The sequence below is a fragment of the Scyliorhinus canicula genome, chromosome 23 (genome assembly GCF_902713615.1).
Source record: "Scyliorhinus canicula chromosome 23, sScyCan1.1, whole genome shotgun sequence".
In the NCBI taxonomy this organism is placed as follows: Eukaryota; Metazoa; Chordata; class Chondrichthyes; order Carcharhiniformes; family Scyliorhinidae; genus Scyliorhinus; species Scyliorhinus canicula.
The window spans coordinates 21,907,746-21,928,416 of NC_052168.1; the positions used below are offsets into that span (position 1 = coordinate 21,907,746).

The following is a 20,671-nucleotide window of genomic DNA, read 5'->3' on the forward strand; positions in this document are numbered from 1 at the left end:
AGGCAGGTTCGTGTGATGGACTGGGCTGTGTTCACGACTCTCTGAAGTTTCTTACGGTCCTGGGCCGAGCAGTTGCCATACCAGGCTGTGATGCAGCTAGATAGGATGCTTTCTATTGTGCTGTGGATTAGCACAATTGTGGATAGCACAATTGCTTCACAGCTCCAGGGTCCCAAGTTCGATTTCGACTTGGGTCACTGTCTGTGTGGAGTCTGCACATCCTCCCCGTGTGTGCATGGGTTTCCTCCCACAGTCCAAAGATGTGCAGGTTGGGTGGATTGGCCATGAAAAATTGCCCTTGGTGTCCAAAATTCTATGATTAACCTAGGACAAAGGTTCGGCACAACATCGTGGGCCGAAGGGCCTGTTCTGTGCTGTATTTCTCTATAGTGCATCTGTAAAAGTTTGTAAGGGTTAATGTGGACATGCCAAATTTTCTTTGTTTCCTGAGGAAGTATAGGCGCTGTTGTGCTTTCTTGGTGGTAGTGTCGATGTGGGTGGACCAGGACAGATTTTTGGTGATGTGTACCCCTAGGAATTTGAAACTGCTAACCATCTCCACCTCGGCCCCGTTGATGCTGACAGGGGTGTGTACAGTACTTTGCTTCCTGAAGTCGATGACCAGCTCTTTAGTTTTGCTGGCATTGAGGGAGAGATTGTTGTCGTTACACCACTCCACTAGGTTGTTTTCGTTAGAGAGGAGAAGGCTGAGAGGTGACTTAATAGAGACATATAAGATAGTCAGAGGGTTAGATAGGGTGGACAGTGAGAGTCTCTTTCCTCGGATGGTGATGACCAACACGAGGGGACATAGCTTTAAATTGAGGGGTAGTAGATATAGGACAGATGTCAGAGGCAGTTTCTTTACTCAGAGAGTAGTAGGGGTGTGGAACGCACTGCCTGCAACAGTAGTAGACTCAAGTGGTCGCTGGATAGACATATGGATGAAAATGGAATAGTGTAGGTCAGATAGGCTTCAGATGGTTTCACAGGTCGGCGCAACATCGAGGGCCGAAGGGCCCGTACTGCACTGTTATGTTCTCTATCTCCCTCCTGTATTCTGACTAGTCGTTATTCGAGATCTGGCCCACTAGAACATAGAACATAATAGTGCAAGGCTGCATACTTAGCCCCCTACTTGACTCCCTGTACACGCACGACTGTGTGGCAAAATTTGGTTCCAACTCCATCTACAAGTTTGTTGACGATACGACCATAGTAGACCATAGTATGGGGCAGCACGGTAGCATTTCATTTCATTTCATTTAAATTTCATTTCATTTCATTTCATGGTGGTTAGCATAAATGCTTCACAGCTCCAGGGTCCCAGGTTCGATTCCCGGCTGGGACACTGTCTGTGCGGAGTCTGCACACCCTCCCCGTGTGTGCGTGGGTTTCCTCCGGGTGCTCCGGTTTCCTCCCACAGTCCAAAGATGTGCGGGTTTGGTGGATTGGCCATGCTAAATTGCCCGTAGTGTCCTAAAAAGTAAGGTTAAGGGGGGGGGTTGTTGGGTTACGGGTATAGGGTGGGTTTGAGTAGGGTGATCATGGCTCGGCACAACATCGAGGGCCGAAGGGCCTGTTCTGTGCTGTACTGTTCTATGTTCTATAGAACAGTACAGCACAGAACAGGCCCTTCGGCCCTCGATGTTGTGCCGAGCAATGATCACCCTACTCAAACCCACGTATCCACCCTATACCCGTAACCCAACAACTCCCCCCCCCCCCCCCCCCCCCCCTTAACCTTACTATTAGGACACTACGGGCAATTTAGCATGGCCAATCCACCTAACCCGCACATCTTTGGACTGTGGGAGGAAACCGGAGCACCCGGAGGAAACCCACGCACACACGGGGAGGACGTGCAGACTCCACACAGACAGTGACCCAAGCCGGGAACCGAACCTGGGACCCTGGAGCTGTGAAGCATTTATGCTAACCACCATGCTACCCTGCTGCCCCATAGTATGGTCTACTATGGTCGTATCGTCAGCAAACTTGTAGATGGAGTTGGAACCAAATTTTGCCACGCAGTCGTGTGTGTACAGGGAGTCAAGTAGGGGGCTAAGTACGCAGCCTTGCGAGGCCCCGGTATTGAGGGCTATTGTGGAGGAGGCGTTGTTGTTTAGTCTTACTGGTTGTGGTCTGTGGGTCAGAAAGTCGAGAATCCAGTTGCAGAGGGAGGAGCCAAGTCCTAGGTTTTGGAGCTTTGATATGAGCTTGGCTGGGGTTATGGTGCCGAAGGCGCAGCTGTAGTCAATAAATAGGAGTCTGATGTAGGAGTCCTTGTTGTTGAGATGCTCTCGTAGGGCCAGGGAAATGGCGTCTGCTGTGGAGTGGTTGTGGCGGTATGCAAATTGCAGTGGATCAAGGCGTTCTGGGAGCATGGAGGTGATGCGCTTCATGATTAACCTCTGGAAGCACTTCATCACTGGCGGGCACTAAGGGCGCCTGGGAATGTATCTTCATCCTTGGAAATGTCACTTCAATCGAAATGTTTTTGGTTTTTTAAACAGTATATTTATATTACCCTTTTGCCAAGGTTCCTCCTTATTGGCAACCTTTGGTTGGGTCAAAAGAGGAAAAATCCTATTTTAGGCCAACCTGTTTGATGTTACGTGGTCCATTCTTCATTAATCAGGCGATATTAGTATAATGCTGCTGCCCAGACATTTTGCAAGCAAGGTGAATGTATTTTGATGCAGGTTGATTTTGGGTGTAGCCTGCAGTCAGTACTGCATGCACCTACAACTTGTTTGCATAATGACGCAACTGCGATACTGTTCAGAGCCAGGACGGCTGTGACCAGGGAGCGACCACAGCCAATTATTTGTGGCGTCTAGGAAGATTTTGCTGTGCTTCACTCCAGAGAGAGCCTTGCAGTTTAACTGTATAAATAAATAATGGCAAAGCATCTAACAACCAACCAACTTTAAAAAGCTGAAATGAGCGTTTGATTGTAAACATGCTCTTCATAGCTCATTCATCAGGACTTTTAGCCCAGATGGTTGACGCACTCTTGGCTCGTTATCTAGAGACCAAAACTTAGTTTTCCGATGTGTCTTTGCTGTTCTATATAAAAGTAAAGTCGCCATAGTCCCCATTTGTAATCATCGGCTGCTTTCACCTTTTTGAGGGGGGAGAGCTGACTTTACCGACATTTTACTGTGTTAAAGGTCTGTATAAATACTAGTTTTAGTCGGGGTTTTGCCGCTGATGCGCTGGCAAACATCGCAGCAAATCTGTGCACAGGCAATATGATCAATGACTGATGAATCTGCTTTGTGGCGTTGTTGGGAGAAGGCTACATGGTGATCTGTGTGCACAGCTTCTGTCCCTGCGATCGGTGCATCTTGTAATCCTGCAGATTTTCTTCCCTGAAGGACATTAGTAAACCAGTTGGCAATCGACAATGGTTTCCTGGTCATCATTAGACTTTTATGATGTGGAGATGCCGGCATTGGACTGGGGTGAGCACAGTAAGAAATCTTACAACACCAGGTTACAGTCCAACAGGTTTGTTTCAAACACTAGGACTTCACCTGAGGAAGGAGCAGTGCTCCGAAAACAAACCTGTTGGACTGTGACCTGGTGTAAGACTTCTTACTGTGCTCACCCCAGTCCAACACCAGCATCTCCACATCATCAGCTATCCACTCACTACGGCACTCACTCATTCACTCACTCACGATGGCATGCACTCACTCACTCACTACGACACGCACTCACTCGCTCACTACGGCACGCACTCACTCGCTCACTACGACACGCACTCACTCGCTCACTACGGCACTCACTCATTCACTCACTCATTCACTCACTCCCGATGGCACGCACTCACTCACTACGGCACACACACACACACACACACACACTCGCTACCGGATGCACTCACTCGCTCAATACAGCACGCACTCACTCGCTCACTACGGCACTCACTCACTACCGCATGCACTCACTCACTACGACACGCACCCACTCGCTCACTACGGCAGTCACTCACTCACTACAACACGCACTCACTTGTTCACTACGGCACTCACTCACTACGGCACTCACTACGGCACTCACTCACTACGGCACTCACTCACTACGGCACTCACTCACTACGGCACTCACTCACTACGGCACTCACTCACTACGGCACTCACTCACTACGGCACTCACTCACTAAAGCACTCACTACGGCACTCACTCACTACGGCACTCACTACGGCACTCACTCACTACGGCACTCACTCACTACGGCACTCACTCACTACGGCACTCACTCACTACGGCACTCACTCACTACGGCACTCACTCACTACGGCACTCACTCACTACGGCACTCACTCACTACGGCACTCACTCACTACGGCACTCACTCACTACGGCACTCACTCACTACGGCACTCACTCACTACGGCACTCACTCACTACGGCACTCACTCACTACGGCACTCACTCACTACGGCACTCACTCACTACGGCACTCACTCACTACCGCACTCACTCACTACGACACACACTCACTACGACACACGCTCACTACGACACACACTCACTCGCTCACTACGACACACACTCACTCGCTCACTACGGCACTCACTACCGCATGCACTCACTCGCTCACCACCACACGCACTCATTCACTCACTACGGCACTCACTCACTCACTCACTACCGGACGCACTCACTTGCACACTACGGCACACACTCACTCTCTCACTCACTCACTACCGGACGCACTCACTCGCTCACTACAGCACTTGCTCACTATGGCACTCACTCACTACCGCATGCACTCACTCACTACAACACGCACTCACTCGCTCACTACGGCACTCATTCACTCACTACCGCACTCACTCACTACAACACGCACTCACTTGTTCACTACGGCACTCACTCACTACCGCACTCACTCACTACAGCATGCACTCACTCACTACGGCACGCACTCACTCACTACCGCACTCACTCACTACCACACTCACTCACTCATTCTCTACGACACACACTCACTTGCTCACTACGGCACTCACTCACTAAGGCACTCACTCACTAAGGCACTCACTCACTAAGGCACTCACTCACTAAGGCACTCACTCACTAAGGCACTCACTCACTACCGCACTCACTCACTACCGCACTCACTCACTACTGCACTCACTACCGCACTCTCACTACCGCACTCACTCACTATCGCACTCACTCACTACCGCACTCACTCACAACCGTACTCACTCACTACTGCACTCTCACTCATTCACTACGACACACACTCACTTGCTCACTACGGCACTCACTCGCTCACTACGGCACGCACTCACTCACTACGACACACACTCATTCACTCACTCACGATGGCACGCACTCACTCACTCACTACGACACGCACTCACTCGCTCACTACGGCACGCACTCGCTCACTACGACACGCACTCACTCGCTCACTACGGCACTCACTCATTCACTCACTCCCGATGGCACGCACTCACTCACTACGGCACACACACACACACTCGCTACCGGATGCACTCACTCGCTCAATACAGCACGCACTCACTCGCTCACTACGGCACTCACTCACTACCGCATGCACTCACTCACTACGACACGCACCCACTCGCTCACTACGGCAGTCATTCACTCACTACAACACGCACTCACTTGTTCACTATGGCACTCACTCACTACGGCACTCACTACGGCACTCACTCACTACGGCACTCACTCACTACGGCACTCACTCACTACGGCACTCACTCACTACGGCACTCACTCACTAAAGCACTCACTACGGCACTCACTCACTACGGCACTCACTACGGCACTCACTCACTACGGCACTCACTCACTACGGCACTCACTACCGCACTCACTCACTACGGCACTCACTCACTACGGCACTCACTCACTACGGCACTCACTCACTACCGCACTCACTCACTACGGCACTCACTCACTACCGCACTCACTCACTACCGCACTCACTCACTACCGCACTCACTCACTACCGCACTCACTCACTACCGCACTCACTCACTACCGCACTCACTCACTACCGCACTCACTCACTACCGCACTCACTCACTACCGCACTCACTCACTACCGCACTCACTCACTACCGCACTCACTCACTACCGCACTCACTCACTACCGCACTCACTCACTACCGCACTCACTCACTACCGCACTCACTCACTACCGCACTCACTCACTACCGCACTCACTCACGATGGCACTCACTCACGATGGCACGCACTCACTCACTACGACACGCGCTCACTACGACACACACTCACTCGCTCACTACGACACACACTCACTCGCTCACTACGGCACTCACTCGCTCACCACCACACGCACCCATTCACTCACTACGGCACTCACTCACTCACTCACTACCGGACGCACTCACTCGCACACTACGGCACACACTCACTCTCTCACTCACTCACTACCGGACGCGCTCACTCGCTCACTACAGCACTTGCTCACTATGGCACTCACTCACTACCGCATGCACTCACTCACTACAACACTCACTTGCTCACTACGGCACTCATTCACTCACTACCGCACTCACTCACTACAACACGCACTCACTTGTTCACTACGGCACTCACTCACTACCGCACTCACTCACTACGGCATGCACTCACTCACTACGACACGCACTCACTCACTACCGCACTCACTCACTACCACACTCACTCACTCATTCTCTACGACACACACTCACTTGCTCACTACGGCACTCACTCACTACGGCACTCACTCACTACGGCACTCACTCACTACGGCACTCACTCACTACTGCACTCTCACTACCGCACTCTCACTACCGCACTCTCACTACCGCACTCACTCACTACCGCACTCACTCACTACCGCACTCACTCACTACCGCACTCACTCACTACCGCACTCACTCACTACCGTACTCACTCACTACTGCACTCTCACTCATTCACTGCGACACACACTCACTTGCTCACTACGGCACTCACTCGCTCACTGCGGCACGCACTCACTCACTACGACACACACTCATTCACTCACTCACGATGGCATGCACTCACTCACTCACTACGGCACGCACACACTCACTCACTCACTACCGGATGCACTCACTCGCTCACTACAGCATGCACTCACTCGCTCACTACGGCACTCACTCACTACCGTATGCACTCACTCACTACGACACGCACTCACTCGCTCACTACGGCCCTCACGCACTACCGCATGCACTCACTCGCTCACTACGGCACGCACTCACTCGCTCACTACGGCACTCACTCACTACGTCACTCACTACCGCACTCACTCACTACCGCACTCACTCACTACCGCACTCACTCACTACCGCACTCACTCACTACCGCACTCACTCACTCATTCTCTACGACACACACTCATTGAACATAGAACATAGAACGATACAGCGCAGTACAGGCCCTTCGGCCCTCGATGTTGCACCGACATGGAAAAAATCTAAAGGCCATCTAACCTACACTATGCCCTTATCATCCATATGCTTATCCAAAAAAATGTTAAATGCCCTCAACGTTGGCGTGTTCATTACTGTTGCAGGTAGGGCATTCCACGGCCTCACCACTCTTTGCGTAAAAAACCCACCTCTGACCTCTGTCCTATATCTATTACCCCTCAATTTAAGGCTATGTCCCCTCGTGCTAGCCACCTCCATCCGCGGGAGAAGGCTCTCGCTGTCCACCCTATCTAACCCTCTGATCATTTTGTATGCCTCTATTAAGTCACCTCTTAACCTTCTCTCTAACGAAAACAACCTCAAGTCCATCAGCCTTTCCTCATAAGATTTTCCCTCCATACCAGGCAACATCCTGGTAAATCTCCTCTGCACCCGTTCCAAAGCTTCCACGTCCTTCCTATAATGAGGCGACCAGAACTGTACGCAATACTCCAAATGCGGCCGTACTAGAGTTTTGTACAACTGCAACATGACCTCATGGCTCCGGAACTCAATCCCTCTACCAATAAAGGCCAACACACCATAGGCCTTCTTCACAACCCTATCAACCTGGGTGGCAACTTTCAGGGATCTATGTACATGGACACCGAGATCCCTCTGCTCATCCACACTACCAAGAATTTTACCATTAGCCAAATATTCCGCATTTCTGTTATTCTTTCCAAAGTGAATCACCTCACACTTCTCCACATTAAATTCCATTTGCCACCTCTCAGCCCAGCTCTGCATCTTATCTATGTCCCTCTGTAACCTGCAACATCCTTCCGCACTGTCTACAACTCCACCGACTTTAGTGTCGTCTGCAAATTTACTCACCCATCCTTCTGCGCCCTCCTCTAGGTCATTTATAAAAATGACAAACAGCAACGGCCCCAGAACAGATCCTTGTGGTACGCCACTCGTAACTGAACTCCATTCTGAACATTTCCCATCAACTACCACTCTCTGTCTTCTTTCAACTAGCCAATTTCTGATCCACATCTCTAAATCACCCTCAATCCCCAGCCTCCGTATTTTCTGCAATAGCCGACCGTGGGGAACCTTATCAAACGCTTTATCAACTCACTTGCTCACTAAGGCACTCACTCACTAAGGCACTCACTCACTAAGGCACTCACTCACTAAGGCACTCACTCACTAAGGCACTCACTCACTAAGGCACTCACTCACTAAGGCACTCACTCACTAAGGCACTCACTCACTACCGCACTCACTCACTACCGCACTCACTCACTACCGCACTCACTCACTACCGCACTCACTCACTACCGCACTCACTCACTACCGCACTCACTCACTACCGCACTCACTCACTACCGCACTCACTTCCGCACTCACTCACTACCGCACTCGCTCACTACCGTACTCACTCACTACTGCACTCTCACTCATTCGCTACGGCACTCACTCGCTCACTACGGCACGCACTCACTCACTACGACACACTCATTCACTCACTCACGATGGCATGCACTCACTCACTCACTACGGCACACACACACTCACTCACTCACTACTGGATGCACTTACTCGCTTACTACGGCACTCACTCACAACCGCATGCACTCACTCACTACGACACGCACTCACTCGCTCACTACGGCACTCATTCACTCACTACAGCACTCACTACCGCATGCACTCACTCACTACGACACGCACTCACTCGCTCACTATGGCACTCACTCACTACCGCATGCACTCACTCGCTCACTACGGCACGCACTCACTCGCTCACTACGGCACTCACTCACTACGGCACTCGCTCACTACGTCACTCACTCACTACGGCATTCTCTCACGTTCCGAGGACTGCCCCGTCATTAGTTGTGCTGACGGGTGAATGACCTGTAATATTGACTCTGTTTCCCTTTCCAGATACCGCCAGACCTGCTGAGCATTTCCGGCATTTTAAATTTTGATTTCAGATTTCCAGCACCTGCAGCATTTTGCTTTTGTGTAATTGTAATGTTGGCACAGCAGGGAGGAGAAATGTGCCCCACTTGTGCCCTCTAGTTGGTATTTGTACTTGGCAAGGTATGTGGGCAGCTATGTCTGATTGTTGTGCATTGGTTACTGGTGATGGTGCAATCCAGGATTAGGTGCAGATCTCTTTCAGTGCCCTATGTATTTGAGTCAGTACCCCTGAAGGATTACGCTTCAATATGACACTTCAATGGGGCTGATCCAAATGAAAATAGAAAGACTTGCATTTATATAGCAGCGCACAACCATTTTACTGCTTTACAGCACCGACCAGCTTCTTCCCAGTGTAGTCACTAACGCAGGAATCGCGGCAGTTAATTTACGTCCAGTAAACTCCCACAAAGATGCAGAGTGACGCTGAGCAGGTAATCCGTCTCTTCTGATAATTGAAGGATGAACATTGGCCAGGACACTGGGGAGAATCCCCCTGCTCGTCTTCGAATTAGCGCTATTGAATCGTTCACATCCGCGGGGGGGGGGGGGGGGGGGGGGGGGGGGGGGGGGCTACAGCGCTCCATCAGGACTCTTTGGCCTTGATGTTTGTGCTCAAGCACCGGAATGGGACTTGAACCTGGAATCAAAGGCGACTGTATTACTGGCTGAGGCGCTGCTGACCGTTCCAATTAAGTTTGCAGTTCAGCGCTGATCATAGGCTGCTGGTCTTGTGTCTGGGTTGGGAGCTCGATTTTTGGTTCTCATTTTGTCCTCCTTTTTGTGTTTTCCCCATTTAGAGCATTCGTCTCCCCTTGGCACGCCTGAGATGGGAGGGCAGGTGAGCGAGGTGCGGACTTCTCCTCGGCTTCGACGCCAGTGTCACTCCACCTTCACCCAACAGGAGGAGCGCTTGCTACAGGGTGAGATACATTTGGAGATTCCTTCCTTTTGTTTGTGGGGGATGTGGGTCGGGTGGTTAGGGCAGACAAAACGCTGAAAGTTGCAATGGGGCCAAATCGGATGCGGTTACCCCAGGCCAAGTAATGCTTCAGAAGTAAAATATTAATTTAATTCACTCGAATGCGATTAATGTAGCAAATGTTGGCATATGCTGTTTAATACATCTGTTGCAGTAATTTTATTAAAACAGGTTACGGTGTCAGGATTATATGTCTGTTAAAGCTGTGATTAAGGAGTTAACAGCAGGGCAGGTGTCACTCATGGGAGGGAGGGAGTCCGTTTTTAGTTTTGTTTTCAGCCCTGCCCCTGTGTCTGTTGTTTTTAGTTTTGTGCTCTGGCTTCTGAGGAAACGTGTGTTTCTCTGACTGAAAGCTTCTCTTCAGGAACATTGTGAATAAGTCTATAAGCCACTAAGTGTTAACATTACATATACTGGCATTTGACCTGCACATGCATTTTGCTTTATTGAAATTTTAGAAGTAGGTGCTGTTTATTCCTTGGATGTTGATGGGGTTGATCATAGAATTTACAGTGCAGATGGAGGCCATTCGGCCCATCGAGTCTGCACCGGCTCTTGGAAAGAGCACCCCACCCAGGTTCAACACCTCCACCCTCTCACAATAACCCAACCCAACACTAAGGGCAATTTATCATGGCCAATCCACCTAACCTGCACATCTTTGGACTGTGGGAGGAAACCGGAGCACCCGGAGGAAACCCACGCGCACACGGGGAGGATGTGCAGACTCCGCACAGACAGTGACCCAAGCCAGAATCGAACCTGGGACCCTGGAGCTGTGAAGCCATTGTGCTATCCGCAATGCTACTGTGCTGCCCCATCCTGTGTTAATAATAAAGTTTGTTTTGATATAACATAAGAACCAGGAGGAGTAGGCCATCTGGCCCCTCGAGCCTGCTCCGCCATTCAATTAGATCATGACTGATCTTTTGTGGACTCAGCTCCACTTTCCGGCCCGAACACCATAACCCTTAATCCCTTTATTCTTCAAAAAACTATCTATCTTTATCTTAAAAACATTTAATGAAGGAGCCTCTACTGCTTCACTGGGCAAGGAATTCCATAGATTCACAACCCTTTGGGTGAAGAAGTTCCTCCTAAACTCAGTCCTAAATCTACTTCCCCTTATTTTGAGGCTATGCCCCCTAGTTCTGCTTTCACCCGCCAGTGGAAACAACCTGCCCACATCTAGAACATAGAACATAGAACAGTACAGCACAGAACAGGCCCTTCGGCCCTCAATGTTGTGCCGAGCCATGATCACCCTACTCAAACCCACATATCCACCCTATACCCGTAACCCAACAACCCCCCCCCCCCCCCCCCCTTAACCTTACATTTTTATTAGGACACTACGGGCAATTTAGCATGGCCAATCCACCTAACCCGCACATCTTTGGACTGTGGGAGGAAACCGGAGCACCCGGGGGAAACCCACGCACACAGGGGGAGGACGTGCAGACTCCACACAGACAGTGACCCAGCCGGGAATCGAACCTGGGACCCTGGAGCTGTGAAGCATTTATGCTAACCACCATGCTACCCTGCTGCCCCTATCTATCCTATCTATTCCCTTCATAATTTTAAATGTTTCTATAAGATCCCCCCATATCCTTCTAAATTCCAAAGAGTACAGTCCCAGTCTACTCGACCTCTCCTCATAATCCAACCCCTTCAGCTCTGGGATTAACCTAGTGAATCTCCTCTGCACACCCTCCAGTGCCAGTACGTCCTTTCTCAAGTAAGGAGACCAAAACTGAACACAATACTCCAGGTATGGCCGCACTAACACCTTATACAATTGCAACATAACCTCCCTAGTCTTAAACTCCATCCCTCTAGCAATGAAGGACAAAATTCCATTTGCCTTCATATCCTTATTTGTCAGTGGAGTCACTCCTGGAGAGAAGTATGAGACGTGAAGGCTCAGTTAGGGCGCTCGAGAGTTACAGGTTAGCCAGGAAGGACCTAAAGAGAGAGCTAAGAAGAGCCAGGAGGGGACATGAGAAGTCTTTGGCAGGTAGGATCAAGGAAACCCTAAAGCTTTCTATAGGTTTGTCAGGAATAAAAGAATGACTCGGGTAAGAGTAGGGCCAGTCAAGGACAGTAGTGGGAAATTGTGCGTGGAGTCCGAGGAGCTAGGAGAGGTGCTAAATGAATATTTTTTGTAAGTATTCACGCAGGAAAAAGACAATGTTGTCGAGAGGAATACTGAGATACAGGCTACTAGACTAGACGGGTTTGAGGTTCATAAGGAGGAGGAGACATTAGCAATTCTGGAAAGATATGAGGGAAGGCTGAGGGACTTGAGGCTGTTTTCGTTAGAGAGAAGAAGGTTAAGAGGTGACTTAATTGAGGCATACAAGATGATCAGAGGATTAGATAGGGTGGACAATGAGAGCCTTTTCCTCGGATGGTGATGTCCAGCACGAGGGGACATAGCTTTAAATTGAGGGGAGATAAGATATCGGACAGATGTCAGAGGTAGGTTCTTTACTCAGAGTAGTAAGGGCGTGGAATGCCCTGCCTGCAACAGTAGTGGACTCGCCAGCACTAAACGCATTCAAATGGTCATTGGATAGACATATGGACGATAAGGGAATAGTGTAGATGGGCTTTAGAGGGGTTTCACAGGTCGGCGTAACATCGAGTTCCGAAGGGCCTGTACTGCCCTATTTTATTCTATTGTATCCTTTCCTCGCAGTTTACAGTTTAAAAGATTGTTGGTGTTTCTTGACCAGTTTCCTCGTATCCATTGAGGTCTGGTCTGGGACCCCAACACTGCATACAATTGACTGATTATACAGTATTCTCGGCCTCACAGTGGTGTGACAGTTTTCCCGAGTCCAGTACCATTGCTGATGATGCGGCCTTGGAACGGTTCTGGTTCATGTCAATTATTCATTTCCGACAGCCCTTTCCCTTGTCTTCCTCTTTCGCATTTTACTCTAGTGGCAGCTTCTCAGCCTCCTGCTGCAAGTTTGCAACGGATCACTGGCTTCTGTATTGGTAAATTATCTCTGACTGTACTGCATTTAACTGGGAGGTTTCCGAATGAAGTTTGGACACTGTGAAATTGCGTGTGTCAAGCAGCCAGATGTGTGGGATGTAATTGGTTCAGGTTTCCCTTCCTCGCTAGCTCTTCAACTTCTACACTGCTCTGTTGGGGCTACGTGCCTACCTCATTGTGTGAAGTCAGCACCATTGGAAAATTGAATTGTTCAGCATCGGTTTTCAGCGCATCGCTCTCTGCGAAGGACTGCCTTATCAAACTTTAATTTTGGACTCTGGGTCCCTGTGAAGCTCTTTCTTCTCTCTCTGCTGTGCACACTGTAAATCTTCCTTTATTGTCCCTCTTTCACTGTACGATTCAACCATAGAATTTGCAGTGCAGAAGGAGACCATTCGGCCCATCGAGTCTGTACCGGCCCTTGGGAAGAGCACCCTACCTAAGCCCACACCTCCACCCTATCCCAGTAACCCCACCCAACCTTTTTGGACATTAAGGGGCAATTTAGCCTGGCCAAGCCACCTAACCGGCACATCTTTCGACTATGGGAGGAAACCGGAGCACCCGGAGGAAACCCACACAGACACGGGAAGGAAGTGCAGACTCCGCACGGACAGTGACCCAAGCTGGGAATCGAACCCAGATCCCTGGCACTGCGAAGCAGCAGTGCTAACCACTGTGCTACCATGCCTTCCACTTACCTGGTGGCTCTGTACAAATGGTGCAAATATTCAAAGCAAAGAGGCATTGATGGTGCCGAGGTCTGGTTGTTGCTTGGGATTAATTTTGGCCTGACCCACATGTGGGGAACTGATTGGATCGAAACGATCTCTCCCGTTCCACCTCCCTCAGCATTCTTTTCCAGTAAATTTGGACAGGTTATAAAATGGGTGATTGATTCATTCCAAACCGACCCTCGCCAGATGGGTTTTGATGCAATGACTCCACCTGCCTTGCATTGTCAGAATCACAGAATGGTTACGATGCAGAAGGAGGCCATTCGGCCCATCATGTCTGCGCTGGCTGTCCGAACGAGCATCGTAGTGCCATTCCCCTGCCCTTTTCCCCCCCATAGCCCTGCACATTCCTCTTTAGCTTGTTTAGCGCACCCTTGTTTTTAGAACATAGAACATAGAACAGTACAGCACAGAGCAGGCCCTTCGGCCCTCGATGTTGTGCCGAGCAATGATCACCCTACTTAAACCCACGTAACCCGTATACCCGTAACCCAACAATCCCCCCATTAACCTTACACTACGGGCAATTTAGCATGGCCAATCCACCTAACCCGCACATCTTTGGACTGTGGGAGGAAACCGGAGCACCCGGAGGAAACCCACGCACACACGGGGAGGACGTGCAGACTCCACACAGACAGTGACCCAGCCGGGAATCGAACCTGGGACCCTGGAGCTGTGAAGCATTGATGCTAACCACCATGCTACCGTGAGGCCATTTTGTGGGTTTTTCTGGGTTGGAAACATGCCAGAACAGGAGGCGGGACTTTCGGCCTGTCGTGTCCATTCTGTGGTTTCTCCTGCAGCAACTGAACTAGTCCCACTCCCCTAAAGTAAAAGCAAAATCCTGCAGATACAGGAGACCTGAAATTAACACAAGAAGCACCACAAAAACTCAGCCGGTCTGGCAGCATCTATGGAGAGAGAAACAGTTCCAAGTCCAATATGACTTCAAAACTTTTTCGCTTCCACGGAAGAGTCATGTTGCACTCAGAACGTTAAAACTCGGTTTCTATTTCCACAGATGCTGCCAGACCGGCTGAGTTTTTCTAATCACCAGTGACTTGATTAAAATGAAAGTTAAACTTTCCGAAGACTGTTTGGCTCTTTGCTCCAGTTGGGAGCATTTTATATTGTTTCCTGTACACCTGCTTAATAAGTAAACGGCTCCCAAGGAATTTAGTTCCCGATGCCAGTGCAGTCATCGGGTACTTTGATAACCCAGCAGGAACTGAAACCGAGGCCAAAGCTGAGGTCACTAACAGCGCCATGTCATCGGAATTGACCTGACTGGCTGATTTTGTATATTGGAAAGAAGGGCTGAGCGACTGCGATAGTCATCCTGGATACCTGAATATCCATTCTAAAGAATTTAGTGTTAAATTTGAATTGAAATTGTTTGTTTCTCAGAATCCCTACAGTGCAGAAGGAGGCCATTCGGCCCATCGAGTCTGCAGTGGCCGCCTCTAAAAGAGCACCCCGCCTAACCTGCCCATTTTTGGATTAAGAGGCAATTTAGCGTGGCCAATCCACGGTAGCATTGTGGATAGCACAATCGCTTCACAGCTCCAGGGTCCCAGGTTCGATTCCGGATTGGGTCACTGTCTGTGCGGAGTCTGCACATCCTCCCCGTGTGTGCGTGGGTTTCCTCCGGGTGCTCCGGTTTCCTCCCACAGTCCAAAGATGTGCAGGTCAGGGTGGATTGGACATGATAAATTGCCCTTAGTGTCCAAAATTGCCCTTAGTGTTGGGTGGGGTTACTGGGTTATGGGGATAAGGTGGAGTTGTTGACCGTGGGTAGGGTGCTCTTTCCAGGAGCCGGTGCAGACTCGATGGGCTGAATGGCCTCCTTCTGCACTGTAAATTCTATGATTCTGTAAATTCTATGATTCTAACCACATCTTTGGACTGTGGGAGGAAACTGGAGCACCCGGAGGAAACCCACGCAGACATGGGAAGGCAGTGACTCGAGGCTGGAATTTAATCTGGGTCCCTGGCGCTGTGAGGCAGCAGTGCTAACCACTCTCACCTTTTTTTTTTGCTGCTTTCTTTCACGTTGCAATACACTATTTCTAGTTTGTATCAGGATCATTTAATTTCCCTTTGTTTCACAAATCTGAGTCCTGCTGTGTACTGCAGTGTGCACATTTGTTCCCATGGTTTATCGTTTGTTCCCAAAGCACTTCTTTACAGAATCGGACCTTCTTTATAAAGAAATAATAATAAGTATGCTTACATTAACAGTGCAGTGAAGTTACTGTGAAAATCCCCCAGTCGCCACACTTGGGCGCCTGTTCGGGTACACGGAGGGAGAATTCAGACTGTCCAATTCACCTAACAGCACATCTTTGGACTGTGGGAGGGAACCGGAGCACCCGGAGGAAACCCACGCAGACACTGGGAGAACGTGCAGACTCCGCACAGACAGTGACCCAAGCCGGGAATGGAACCTGGGACCCTGGCGCTGTGAAGCGACTGTGCTAACCACTGTGCTACGGTGCCGCTCAGTTAAAAGCAGCCTAGTGAATGCTGGGAATCTCTGAGAGTCGGGCAGAAAAATAATTACACATTGGATAAGTTTTTAAAATATGTTTTTATTGAAAACTTTCTCATTTCGACAAAACAGTGTAACAATATATTATTAAACGGATGCTTCAGGTTACAGTTTTTAAAAAACACACTCAACAGTTAAGAACACATCCAAACTACCCCCACCACAATAAACTAAACCCCCCCTCTCCCCCCCTTAACATGCAGCAGATAGGTTGGCAGCACAGCCAAGTTCATGTCTTCCATCGGAGTAATTGTGCTCACTGAGGACCTCCTGGAAAGTTTGTTATTGCAGTGTTTTTCGAGCAGTGCCCTGCTCATGCAGATATCCGCCGTTTATCTTCCCGTCCCCCAGCTCTGCAGGCGTCCACAGCAGTCCTAAAATATTCCCTCTGTGGCACCCAGCCAGTTCGGAGGTGATCCCACCCCAACAAACCCGTCCAGCAGGGTTTGGTTACTCTGTGAAGAAACAACTTTGGCCCCAAGCCTGCCTTTTACCAGTTGGATCCTGTCTGTTCCCCTCCGGCCTGCCGTTCCCTTGGCCTCGGCGGAGGATGTGCCCAGTTTGGAAGGTCTGTGGGCCGTTTCTTTTGTTCCATTTGCAGCTCCAGCATGTATTTGAACAAAATCAGCAGATATGGAGCTTGAATGCCAGGAGTGGCGGGATGTGGGTACGGATATTTCCCTTGTTGATGTTGCCGTTTTGGGTACTTTCCAGTGGAGGACGGTGGTGTACGAGGAACAGACAGGGGCTGTTTAGCTCACAGGGCTAATCGCTGGCTTTGAAAGCAGACCAAGGCAAGCCAGCAGCACGGTTCGATTCCCGTAACAGCCTCCCCGAACAGGCGCCGGAATGTGGCGACTAGGGGCTTTTCACAGTAACTTCATTTGAAGCCTACTCGTGACAATAAGCGATTTTCATTTCATTCAGGTGTGCCTCTCGCTTGCAGTTGTTTTTGGAAGGCTGGCCTTTATTCAAAAGTCAACAGCAAGTTTCAAATCTTTGGGTTCGAACATGATAAAGGGATTATTCTTGAGAACACACTTGACCACCTTGCTTTCCTCGCAGACGGTCTCCCTGGAACATGCAGTGCCCCGTATCTGAGAGGGTGGATCAGCTCTGTGGTCCGTTGCAATGACTTGTGGTTTGTATTTCTGCAGAGTGGGAGTAATCCTGACGGGAATTACCTCAGCCCTGTGAATGCAGCGCTGAGCTGCAGAATAATGCTCCATCTAGTGGACAGCAAAGTGACCAGACTGGGTTAACGCTGTTGGACCAGTTCACTCATCACTCGGTGTTAAATGTAACGGCAGTGTTGGTGACAGAAGCTCTGGTTTAGACCATACAGCGCCCCATTTCTCTTGTGGAACATGTAAACATGCAAAAGCATGGAACATGCAAATTTTGTGAGGAAAATTGATTAGAGAATTCACCACAGCAAGCACAGGGACACATCAGAATCTGAGCAACCAAGCAATCATTGGGAATTTACTTTACACGTTTTTCAATGGGAATTTCGAGCTGATCTATCTGCAGCAACACAGCGGTCAGCAATGCTGCCTCACCGCGCTGACCTTGGGTACCTCTGTGTGGAGTTTGTAGGTTCTCCCCGTGACTGCGTGGGTTTCCTCCCACAGTTCAACGATGTACAGAATAGGTGGATTGGCCATGATCAATGTGCAGGATAACGAGGATAGTGTGGGGGCGGGCACCTAGGTAAGGTGCTCTCCCAGAGGGTCAGTGCAGACTCGATGGGCCGACTGGCCTCAGTCTGCAGTGCAGGGATTGGATAAGGGCAAAGGTTATTGGGGTTTCCTGTAGCTCTCACTGTATTTGTATCTGGGCGGCGCGACAGCACGGCGGCTGGCACTGTTGCTTCACAGGGCCAGGGTCCCAGGTTCGATTCCCCGCTGGGTCTGTGCGGAGTCTGCACGTTCTCCCGTGTCTGCGCGGGTTGCCTCCGGGCGCTCCGGTTTGCTCCCACAAGTCCCGAAAGACGTGCTTGTTCGGTGAATTGGACATTCTGAATTCTCCCTCAGTGTACCCGAACAGGTGCCGTAGTGTGGTGACTAGGGGCTTTTCGCAGTAACTTCATTGCAGTGTTAATATGAGCCTACTTTTTTAAATAAAATATTTTTTATTCTCTTTCACATTTTCTTCAAAATTTACACCCACGAACACACAATAAATAGCAATGAATACAATGTATCAACAACAATCCCATCCTCTCACCAACCGCCAAAGAACAGCCCATATGTCAACACAACCATCACAACCCCCCCCCCCCCCCCCCCCCAAAACCCGGCCTAATGTTCAAAATAATCCAATAACGCCCATGAATTGTAGAACCCAGCTCCATCCTTCCCCTCAGTTTAAATGTGACCATCTCAAGAGTCAAGAATTCCAGCATGTTCCCCTGCCCGCCACGTCAGGACACAGGGTGGGGAGGTTAATCTCCACCCCAACAGCATCTGCCTTCAGGCGATTAACGAGGCGAAGGCTACAATATCTGCCTCCGCACCCATTTCAAATCCCGGCTGGTCCGACTTCCCGAGGGCCCAGGTCCAGTTTCACGTCCACCACCACTTTAGAGATTACCCTAAAAATCTGCTTCCAGTAATCCTCCAGCTTTGGACGTTTGGACAGGACCAAACAATATGAACATGGTTTGCCCCCGTCCCCCCGCAAGGTTCACACACATCTTCTAACCCCACAAAGAACCGGCTCATCCTCGCCCTCCTGAGGTGTGCTCTGTATATCACCTTCAGCTGTATCAGCCCCAACCTCGCACATGAGGTGGAGGTGTTCACCCTCCAGAGCACCTCGCACCAGAACCCCATCTCCATACCCTCTCCCAACTCTTCCTCCCACTTTACCTTGATCCCTTCCAGCGGTACCTTCTCCTCTTCCGAAATAACCCCGAAACCGCCGACACTACCCCCTTCTCCAATCTCCCTGTCCTCAGCCCCTCCTCCAAGAAATGTGGAGGCCAGCTTCTTTTCTTTATAAATTTAGAATACCCAATTCATTTTTTTCCCCAATTGATGGGGCAGTTTTTTAGCGTGGCCGATGCATATCTTTTGGGTTGTGGGTGCGAAACCCACACAAACACGGGGAGAATGTGCAAACTCCACACGGGGCAGTGACCCAGAGCCGGGATCGAACCTGGGACCTCGGCGCCGTGAGACCGCAGTGCTAACCACTAGGCCACCGTGCTGCCCCTGTATTGGCAGAGTCTAAAACATGCATGTTTCTAAACATTTCCCCCTGCTCCAGCCCAAATGTGAGCCTACTTCTGACAATAATAAAGATAATTATTATTTTATCGCTGTCACAGTGTCACAAGGCTCTGGTTGGTAGCTGTGGTTCTGATGGAGAATGCTGCACGTTATCCCATTTTAGCAGAAAGGTGCAGAAAACAGTGATGAGGTATTTCCCAGTGTTTCATGGATTAACCGATTTGTGCCGACTACTGCATCCAGCAATGGGAGAATTAATTTGGAATAAATAACATTTGCTTTACATTGAACCTTTAGAAAAATGAGGTCATTTCTTTCATCAAACTGATCAGAGAGGAGTGGTGGGTGGGGGGGGGGGGGGGGGGGGGGGGGGGGGCAGCTTCCTGTAACGATTCTGTGTCTCCCGTGTTCATTTCAAGGGCTAATTGTAGTTTGATTTTGGACACTGATCCAAACCAGTGATCGTGTGTCCAGGGGCTGGTTTAGCTCACTCGGCTAAATCGCTGGCTTACCAAGCAGGCCAGCAGCACGGTTCGATTCCCGTACCAGCCTCCCCGGACAGGCGCCGGAATGTGGCGACTAGGGGCTTTTCGCAGTAACTTCATTGAAGCCTACTCGTGACAATAAGCGATTTTCATTTTTTCATGAGAGCTGTCACAGTGATGGAGGATAGAGGATGGTCGGATAGTGATGTGAAAGTGTTTCTTGGGGCGCAAAGAAGATCTGGAGGCAG

At 50.0% G+C, this 20,671-nt stretch overlaps 1 protein-coding gene across 1 annotated transcript in view; it reads left to right on the forward strand.

Annotated features, from left to right (window-relative positions):
- Positions 1-20,671, forward strand: part of LOC119956268 (myocardin-related transcription factor A-like) — a 174,533-nt gene that overhangs the window by 3,827 nt on the left and 150,035 nt on the right. The window contains exon 2 of the mRNA XM_038783333.1: positions 10,220-10,342. Coding sequence (XP_038639261.1) covers positions 10,220-10,342 — 123 coding nt within the window. The remainder of the gene's footprint in view (positions 1-10,219; positions 10,343-20,671) is intronic.